This window comes from Periplaneta americana, chromosome 13, assembly GCF_040183065.1.
Source record: "Periplaneta americana isolate PAMFEO1 chromosome 13, P.americana_PAMFEO1_priV1, whole genome shotgun sequence".
Lineage (NCBI taxonomy): Eukaryota > Metazoa > Arthropoda > Insecta > Blattodea > Blattidae > Periplaneta > Periplaneta americana.
This window is the reverse complement of record NC_091129.1, coordinates 100223621-100234797: the sequence shown is the minus strand read 5'-3', so window position 1 is coordinate 100234797 and position 11177 is coordinate 100223621. Positions and strand designations below refer to the sequence as shown.

Sequence of the window (11177 nt, the reverse complement as noted above, 5' to 3'; positions counted from 1 at the left end):
AGCTAATGAAGCCAATTTCATAGCAATTTTCTCGACGCCTCGCCAAACCGCCCAGTATTAAACAGTTATTTCGCAAAAGACACGGAATAGAAAAGCGAGTCTATAACAACGGGGCGCGGCGCAGGCATCTTGGTCACGTGATTAAATTTACCAGGCAGTTTGCAAATGGAAGGTGTTTTGAAAGGTGGAGTGTAAAGGTGGTGTAAAACTTCACTAAAATAGAAAAGACATTAGTATGGCTTCTAATTCTTGTTTTGTATACCTTATTGTGGCAGTGATATTACTATTTGGAGTTGAACAAGGTTGGTAGAGACATATAGTAAGATGTACGTAAGTTGATATGATTTATAAACAAAGCAACAAACTTGGGTGGCAACTTTGCTCTTAAGGATTGAGGTAGACCTACTTTAGAGATTCATCATAGTTGAGACCAAATTAGCTGCTTTCATTTAATTTTAAAATATAATTTCGGTCAGTTTTTTAATTATATCCTTGTTTATAATATTGACTGAAACGTTATAAAAATTGGTAGGGTCTGCTTGAGGGTTAGAGGTTATGTTAACCAATATGGAATTCAGAGCTTAAAATCGATAAATACGAAACATAATAAGTATGTTTATTTTGTGCACATTTGTAACGCCAATCTCGTATTATGATGCGAGATGATCCGCAGTTTCTCTTTTTTCCAAACCTCTCGATTATTTGCACATTTTTCGACACTTAGCACAACACGTTTTCTTTTGATGACATCTGTGGAAAGCATTTTGCATAGAAGTTTAACAGTAGGGCCATTGGAACAAGAAGGATAAGGATTGAATAGTGCACGAGTTTGCAATTCTGTGGAAGATCTTGGGGGTCATTTCGGGCGCGCGTACAGGGGCAGCGGAATTTCTCAAAGGTTAGAGCCCAGTTTAGATGTGTGTATATTAATCGAAAATTAGAGACTAGAAAATATTGAGAATAGGACTCATGTTGATATGACATTTTTTTCGATAACACACACACACCTAAACTGGACTCTAACCTTAGAGAAACTCCGCTGCCCCTGTACGGAAGCGCACCCAACAAACCTAACCTAATTCTGTTCCTAAGGAAGGAGTGTAATCTACAAAGTATGTAAAGTGCCGATGGTTGATTCACATTCATTAATACTATAGTTCAATATCTACGTAATACTATTGACTAACATATGTATATCTCGTTAATAAAATTAATGAAAACATATAGTAGCTATAAAAATATGAATAAATTATTATATGTACAGTAACTTTGAAGAAACGTCTGTTAATTGAAATATCTGTATTGTCTGTGCAGTGATGTTCGATTTCCGATTTTCTAGGCTTCTGCATTAAATGTTGGGTCTGTCGCTCAGACTCAGACCCAAAATGTGCAGATCCATTCGACAATTCAACAGTTCCAATCAGTGATTGTCGGCAGGAGCCAGATCTTCCTCATCTTCCAGGAATAAGGCCTGAGATGTGCAGGAAAATTCGCCAAAAAGGTACTTTGTGTAGAAATTAACATATATGAAGCAAAAGCCTTCTGGAGAGTTTCCCAAGGTTGTATTTTTTAAATGTGATTTTTAACTAGGTTATTTTACGACGCTTTATTAACATCTTAGGTTATTTGCGTCTGAATGAGATTTTGATAATGCCGGTGAAGTGAGTCCGGGGTCCAGCACCGAAAGTTACCCAATATTTGCTCATATTGGGTTGAGGGAAAACCCCAGAAAAAACCTCAACCAGGTAACTTGCCCTAATCGGGAATCGAACCCGGGTCACCTGGTTTTGCGGCTGGACTCACTAACCGTTACTCCACAGGTGTGGACTAAATGTGGTTATTGCAGTAACAAAATATAATGACGATTAATAGTAGATGCTATAAAAAAATAAACGTGTAAAAAAAAATGAAATGACCCTCGTATGTGATTACTGATTATACAAGGTACTTGTAATTTTTCTCGAATACCTATATTTCTTTGATGGTCCAATCTCGTTATAGGCTATTCAACGGGGATCATAAAAAGCTCATCTAAGCTGCTTCAAGTTTCTGTGAATTTCGTTTGTTTAAAATCCAAATTTCACTGCCGTAACTAAGTGCTGGTTTTGGTGTAATGTTGTGTAATCTTACTTTTGTAGCTACTGTTATCTGTTTACCAAAATGTCTTCTAATGACTCTTTTGTAATTTGACGTCTAAGCCAGTTTTGTGCTCTGCAAATAAATGCCCTAAATATATAAATTCAGAAACTTATTCTGTTATTTTCCCCATCTGTTTCAATTTCATGTGTTTAATTTTTTTTTCCACACAGTCCCATTGCTTTTGAATTTGCATATTCACTTGCTATTTTATACAGTTTATAATGTTGTAGTCTGTAGCCTGTTTTCATTTCATAATTAATGTAAAAGTCACTGAACATTGTCTTACCTTCAATATCATGTAGGTCCTAAACTATGTGTAAGGGAACATGAGTTATTTTACAAAAAATTACACTCATTGCGAGATCTGTCATTCCTCAGAGTTTGTTTCAGAGGTCCTGGCTCACTCTGTATATGATGGGTGATTAAAACTCTGTTATTAGTGCAGAAAACAAAAAAAAGTGAAGAGGGGAAAGTTGTTGGAAAATCTAGTTTTCAATCTAACTTAATGCAGTGTTCCGCAACCTTTTTCTACTCATGGCACACCCTAGATGGGCCTAGACTCAACACGGCACACCAAAATGTTAATCCCCTCAAAAACCTATGATGTGACTCTCTTAATATAATTACCGCTATGTAATAGAATCAAATTGATAACAATAATAATAATAATAATAATAAACTAATAATTATTATTATAAAAGAGAAATCGATTCTTGCATTATCTTATTAACAATTCATGAACTTTAATTCACTGTATAACATAGACATTTCTATTACTAATATTAAAGTAAATAACTCTACTCATACCTTCAATGTGATACTTGGGTCTGCTTAGCTGCACAGAGGTGGCTGATCCGTGGTGGAATCGTTGACAGTGCAAGCCTCATTTCTTCATTGATGGATCTGAGTTTCACCATCTTTGATGTTTTAATTTCTTTAACAAATGTCGTTTCAAATTACTGGGAACCATAGCAGCATTACTGAGTTTTTCACCACACACAACACACTCAGGAATTGGGTATGTTTTGTCACCACGCCAAGAAAACCCGTAAGATAAATAATTATCACTAAATTACTGGTGCACTACTTTTTGTTTCTTTTTTTCGGGCTCAATAATTTCACTACATGCACTCACAGACGAAACACTCTATACAAGGAACTTGTCCCTCTTGAAAGTATAAAATAGTTTAATGTTAATAGAAAATAGTAAAACTGTCTAACAATTACAATTTTACGACCACTTCAGAGCACAACTGTGATAGAACTGAAATAATTGTAACTATTGTTGCTTTGAGAGGTGAAATAATTGGTGTTTTATGATTGTCCATGCAAATGACCAATCCTATTTGTCAAAATTTTTCTCATGGTGCCTTCTAGCGAAATTTTAAATTTGGAAAAATCATTCAGAACATTTCTTGAAAAATCCTCTGCTAAGGGTAATCTGACACGTTTTATTGAACCTGTATGTGACATTAAGAGAGTTTAGTAACTCAGACATACTGTCTGCGAAAATTGTAAATGTTTTAAAAATGTCAGAGAGGGATCGGTTATTGTCGCTTATTATAACAAATATCTTAAGGTTGTGAAGCTGTCAGTTATTATAAGAAATGGGAAATTTCAAACCTGGCGACAATTCCTAGTCAGGTCAGTCATGCTCCCAGCTTCTGACAATGTGGCAGGCAATAAAGTAATAAAATATGTTCCGAAAGGCCTGGTATGGTACACAAAACATACAGTAAGTGTTACAAAAAAACTGCACCAAGCCAGTGCAGCGGTAGAGACGAGAATACAAAAATTAATATATCAATAAGCAAACAACGATACAACAACAATGTTGAGTAAATGAATTACACTTTATTTCTTTGATGACATAAAATTCACAGCATGTAATAAAGAATAAACAAGTACCATCTTACTTAAAATAGACAATTATATTACTTTAATTTTAATTTTAACTTAATTTTATTAATTTCTTACAATAATAGGTAAAAGTTCACGTCACACCTTTCACCTTGTGGAGGCACACCAGTTGCAGAACACTGATCTAATGTGCTTGAATTTCCAGTGTAGAATGTACCGTTGAGATTACTCTACATGAGTCTAATTGAAAAATGTTATTGATATTTGCTGTTGTCTTCATTGCAGTGAATGGAGAATGGCGCTATTTTAGAAGTTGTGCTTACCTCGGTGAACCAGGCATAGAAGGTGATGAACGCTTCTGTCTAATGCGAACGGGAACCTACAATATCTTCATGGAATACTGCACTTGTAAGGCAAAAGATGGGTGTAATTCTGCCTCAGGGTGGACGGCATCTTTATGGCTTGCTTTGTTCTTGTGTGCAGTAACATTGCAGCTACCAAACGTGCTTGGGATTTTGCGATAAATCAAACAGCAGTGGAGGAATGAATTTGGGAATTTTCTCCTATACATTTTATGCTGTTTTGAAAGATTTTTTTATTTAGTGGTGAAGTAAGCTGTGTAACATTGTTGGCAATAGATATTCTTTGAATGAAATTCTTAAAAGACACTGAAACCTCAATTTCATTACCCTAATTTTTAGGCACATTTGAATCATTTGTAAACTCTACATAAATTTTAATCATTTAGCATTGCTACCTTAATTCGATAATGCTAAAATGATAAAAAAAAAAACTCTGACATTACTATTTGGGAATGGAAACCAGTAATCTGACACTGAAATTTTTGTGTGAGATGAGCTGTTTTGTTATAATACTTTTACGAACTGGCGTCATATTTTAAAGATACTGTACTTAAAGTTACTATGTTATTTTTTGTCATAGGAAATTTCTTTCTGTCTCATATCAAGAAATCAAAAAGGCAAACACTGATCTCAGTGTAGGAAAGGTGAAAAAGAATTCTGTCATATACTCTCATATTGTAACTTTATGAGTGCTTATCAGTGAATTTTCTATCACAGGATCTGGTTACAGTGTACTATTATCCAATTGGAAATTATTAATGAGCTTAAAGACTTTACACTTATTATAAATTAAGTTAGTTACATCGAATCTCATTTTTATTATCATCAACTTCATCATATCTCTTTTTTTCTTCTTCAGCATTATCTGCAACAGTGAAAGTTTAAGTAAAAAACATGAATTCCACTTTAGGAATTGCATTGTTCCCTTAATTTGAGATGGGTATATGGATTCATTGTATCTATTTGATCTGTCCAGTTTTCTCCATTCTGGTTTATTTTATTAAATATTGGAAATAGTTTTTAATATTATATATATATTTTTTTCAAGTGCATAGTGCCATGTATTTCTCTCTCAGTTACTTTTAGAATCATGACAGTAAAATATGCTTATACTAATATGTACATAATTGTACACGTTGTTGTTTAAGTAATAAAGGAATTGAGGGAGAGTGTTTGGATTCTAACTATCAATTTGTTAATTTTAACATTATTTTTCTGTTTGTGTCCTATCAACTTCGTAAGTAACAGTCCATGTTTTATTAGGGTTATGTAAAATTGAGGTTTCATAAATTCTTAATTCTAATAAAAGTCTAAAATGTAGTTGTGCCAGAATGTATTGCTCATGCATTTTGTTGTTATTTTTTATTAGTGCAGCTTTTTTATACATTTATACAGTTAAAGAATATATGATAACTCTGCACATAACTTATTGAAAGGAATAACATTTTGTAATGAAGATCTTGGCGCTCAGACAAGAGAATTTATAGAATTGCTGTGATAAGTACATATCTAGAAAATAGTACCTTAATAAATTACAATGATTACAGAAAATAATCCGTCCAGAAAACTGTTTATGACACTACAAATATATTTCTCTGCTGCAACATTTCAATCCATTTTGAGATGAATGTTAATGGATGTACTTTCGCAGTAGAAGTCTGAGTTAAATATGCTGTAATGGGCTCATAATATATAGTTCAGCATATTTTTATATGATTGATTTTATTTCGTCATTTTCAAAATCTATAAATATATAATCCTTACTATATTGTACATATTGAACTAAGAATATGATAGAAGTTCATAAAATTCTGTAAAAACAGAATTAAAATAGGAACCATTTTACAGGACTTAAAAGATTGAGTATACATGAAATTAGAATTAGGGTATATTTAGTGTGAAACAGTCAAAATAGGATATTGTTTGCATAACCCGTTGGAAAAAGTTTACTTAATACATGATAAGGTTTGTACATTTTCATAGTAAAATCATGTTTATTTCTAGATGTATAAATTATTTTTATAAATATGTACTCATTTGCAATTTTTTTATGCATATAGTTGGCCGACGATTCAACAGACTAGTTGGGAAATATGATGTCTGTAATTGAAATTGTGTGTAGTTTCCATGAGATGTATAAATAATATGAATAAATACAAAAATCATTAGATATCCCAGTAAATAAGAGTAAAAATATAGTATAATATTCCTGTACTTGCATGATCTGAATTAAAAATTAATACAAAATGTTTAAATGCTGTAATTATCTTGAACAGTGAAAGGATAGGGGCGTACTGTTATGATTGTAGAATGGGACTTAGAATGAGTATTATTCTGATGTCATCACTTGCCTGTGTTCTCATTGGAGGAGAAACAAACATTACAGGATGAAAAAACATACCGGTACTGAATTTGAGCTGGATATGCTTCACTGCTAATTAGGTTACAAGTTCTCGTAAACTTCATCAAAATGTTCATAATTAGGTTTAACCGTATGATTATGGGGTACATAGTGTAGGAATGAGAATATGAATGGATTCATTAACATGAGTCATTTCGAGTTTCAACACTGGTTCAGCCATGCCTCCATTTCACACCTCTTATTCATTTCCTGAACACACTTTCCCTAGATTTCTAGGACGTCGAAGAAGAGATAGACTGAAAATTCTAGTTTGAGACCGTAACAGGCCACTCGGCCTAATAATAATAATAATAATAATAATAATAATGATTTATTTAACCTGGCAGAGTTAAGGCCATACTGCCTTCTCTAACACTCAACCAGGAGTAAAAACTGCGTTACAAAAACACTACAATTTTACACACGAAACTGAATAAGATAATAATAATAAAATGTAAACAACAAGTAAGAAGAAATCAGACATAATATATAACATACAGAAAGAGAGAAAAAAGCATAATAAAATGTGAACAGCAGGTCAAAATAAATGAGGCATACAAAGTATAAAAAAAATAAGACAATTATTGATAATAATAATAATAATACTAATGATAAACAATAAGAATAGTAATAATAATAATAATAATAATTATAATAATAGGCATAATAGTAATAATAATTCTAATATTAGTAATAAAATAGTGCAGTACCAAGCATACAATGAATACAATATTTTTAAGTACACACAGTAAGGAAAATTATGATTATATATAGCTCAACTTATCACATTAGAGATATACCATTATCGGAAATATATGAAAACAAAGATATAAAATAAGTTAAATATCACTAGAACATAAAAAAAATGTGAACCGTGGAAACATGCAATACAACACTTGTCATAATAGTAAGTTGCTTGTTAGGAAGACGACGACTTTCCCTATTATATCTTCATTTTTAGTCCATTGTTACTGAAATCTGTTGAATTTGATGTCAACTATACTAAATGTTTCTACTTTGTATTCATTAACAATTTTTGCTCTTTTTTGCATTAAAGTTTTTATTTTTTTGAGATTGGTACTATCTGTAACTTTTATTTGATTTACATGTATATTTTGAAGTGTGAATGCATTTGTATCGAAGAGATGGCACAGAAAAATCATGTTTAGTTTTTTACTTTTTCAGTAAGTAAACTAGACCTACATGTTAAATATTTATACAGTAGTGTGTGTTCAACTATATCTGCTGAGTTTGTGTACATGTTTAATTCTTCACGTGGCTCGAATATATGCAGTTGTATGGCATTGAGAAAGTTAAACTATTTCTGTACAGTCTATTCAGTGCACTAGCACATTGAGCAATTTAGAACCTGAATATATTTCTTTTTTTTTCTTGCAGTGTTTTTCGTTTAAGTGTCAATGTTTATTGTTTGTTGTCATGGAAGGAAACTGAATAATGTTAATGGTGTTTTGTAAAAAGGACACTATCAAATAAATCAGGAGATCTAAAAAAAAAAGTTTAAATCCATATTTTAAAATATGAAAGATGGGAGAAAAAATTATCTTTATTTTCATTCCTGTTGGACTGTTCGTTGAACAACTTGAGTAATGGCTTTTCACACAATAGTGTAGGAGTCTTATCCCAATGAGACCAAATGGAAGTTAAAAGTTAAAGACTTCAGGGTATGTTTCTTCTGCCATTAATTCACAATTTCTGTATTATTATTATTATTATTATTATTATTATTATTATTATTAATAGTAATGATAGTGATGATCTTTGGTGCAATATAGATCCGCCACCACATAATGTACTGCAGACAACATTTTATGATGCAAATGATCTGCTTAGGATATTGCTTCTAGTGCAGAACACATGGGTCCAAGATGAATTTCTTGTGAGTGCAAGTAAAATTTGTGGTAGACAACCTCCATTTCCCGTGCCATCCAACTGTTTCTCCATTAATCATCACCAGAGACCGGATTTAAAGGGAAAATTTTCATCAAAAAAGGACAAAAAAGGTGGGGGGGGGGGAGTTATAACCGAAAAAAAAAAAAAGGATTTCAAAAAGGACTATATTACTCACCAAAGCACACTTCAGCACATTCATGGATACACATGGCACACACAATCTTACATTTATCTTTTCACAACATGAGGAAAGTGTTGCATTTGATATAGTAAAAAAAAAAAAAAGACTATATTACTCCCTCAAAAGAGTACTATTTTAATTGAAAACATACTTCAGCACATTCATGGATACACATAGCACACAAAAGCATTTATTTATCGCTTCACAACATAAGGAAAGTGATGTATTTGATCACATGCAACATTTCAACATGTTTCAATATGATTCTGCCTCTTTGAATGCAGAATGTCTTTATAAACAGAAAATGACCGCTCAACATCAACTGAAACCAGAAGTGAAAATTTTCTTTTTATTCTGAACTCTAATTCAGCACACTTTATTAGTTTTTCAATATCTTGAATCAGAAGAAGAACTATATTTATTTTCGCTTGCTCAGGAAGTTATAGGCCTTTCGGAAAAAATATAGGAAAATTATCTAAATGTTTGCTATATTCTGTCAAACAGGACCAAAATAAGATATATTAAAGATGTTATCAATTTGTCCTGCAGAATAATATCTGTAACATTGACAATTAATATTTGAGGAGAAAAATTTGCTCCGGTGCCGGGGATCGAACCCGGGTCCTTCGTTCTGGATTGAATTCGGCGTAGCTCAGTGGTCAGAGCTCTTGGTACGTAGAACCAAGGACCCGGGTTCGATCCCCGGTGCCGGAGCGAATTTTCTCCTCAAGTATTAAAATAAGATATATTTAAAAAGGGGGAGAAAAGGGAATATGGACTAAAAAAGGTAAGTCAAAACCACATAATTTGGTCGGTGGAAGGTAGTTTTGAACATTGTAATTAATTATTTCATGTTTCGTGTTGAAATAAAACTGAATTCCTTTTAAAATCCGGTCTCTAATCATCACTATCATCATCTGAAGTGCCTCATAGATCTCAACTCGCCACCATGCACTGCTGAGAATATCTAAAACAAACAACAGCGTAATTTATAGCTTTACTGCATTTTCGTATGGAGGGAGGGATGCTTGGAGGTAAAAAGAAATTTCTCACTTATGCACCCAGTACAATGCTGTCTTTTCATAAGAGAAGGCGGTGGAATCTCAGATTACACAATATTAGAAATGTATTATTCAGGTTTTAAATTCGCTTATTTTACACATATAACATTATTGAGTATGATGTAATTTGTAAACATTGTGAACCTTCTCAGACAACTATTGAGTATCATGCTTCCATGAATATTCCGTCCTATTGATTAAAATGGCGAGCTTTTATAATACCTTGATATTAGAGTGATCATATTATATTAACTGTTGATGACTCCAGTATTGGAAATACTGGCTAGTGTACTTGTAAAGTTTGCTAATAATTTCATTATTGGGCTGTTACACTTTTATAGCATAGTTATGAGCATTCTATATTTTTATATTATATTCTCTTATTACAGTTATCCTCTGTTTTCAGTTTGAAGAGAAGATCCTTGCAAAGGGATTTCTGATATAAAACTTGGAATGTGTAAGATAACATTTGCAAGATATAGCATAAGAACACAAGTTTTAGAGCCCATTATTACAGTATGTGTGAGGTATTTATTTTTTATCACTGTGTCTCCTAACACAAATTTAATGTTTATAAATATGTACAAATGATTTTTGTAATAAATTTTTATGTCTTATAAATAACTGTTAAGTTTCACCTTCTTCATAAGAGACCAGATTTATAGTATATGCCAGAATTGATGTAAAAACATCACAAAATAAAATCTTAAATAATAGTGTGTGATTATTTGTTATTCTAATTTAGTTGGATTTCAATTAAATGTGGTTATGCAGAATGTTGTACCCAGGCACCATATTAAGGAAGAAGAGTCATCCTGTCCAGGTTGTTTTAGTTCGTTATTGTTTTAAGAGCTAGAAACACTTACAGACCGATTATTTAGACCCGACAGCTCAGTGGCATGAAAGAGTGGAAGTAATAGAAGTAGTGGGGTGAGCTACGGAGTAGAGATAAGGGCGAGCGGTCGGTAAAAGAATGCAGTACAGCTTATTTGTACTAGAAACATACCGCTCTACTGCACGCATAACATCCGATCACTCCGAAGGCAAGCGAGTGACTAATCGAAACACCCCTTGGCGTAACTAAATGGACTCGCCTGACCAAGGCACACATCTCCGGCAACTCAGGACTAAATAACCATGCTGTACTTGCTTCAAAATACTGTTTGATGATTTTATTGAATATTTTGAAAGCATGACAGCAATATATATTGATCACAGAAAATTACAGTATACAGTAAAACTTCATTTAAATATTTTAATAG

General features: G+C 32.6%; 1 protein-coding gene across 1 annotated transcript; it reads left to right on the top strand.

The window, feature by feature from the left end:
• Positions 1-100: 100 nt before the first annotated feature.
• crok (crooked) lies at positions 101-10631 on the top strand. Its single transcript, XM_069843640.1, is given in 4 exon segments — positions 101-302; positions 1340-1501; positions 4285-4441; positions 5015-10631. Coding segments are annotated over 4 exon segments (492 nt in total). The 5' UTR covers positions 101-235; the 3' UTR covers positions 5121-10631.
• Positions 10632-11177: the final 546 nt, after the last annotated feature.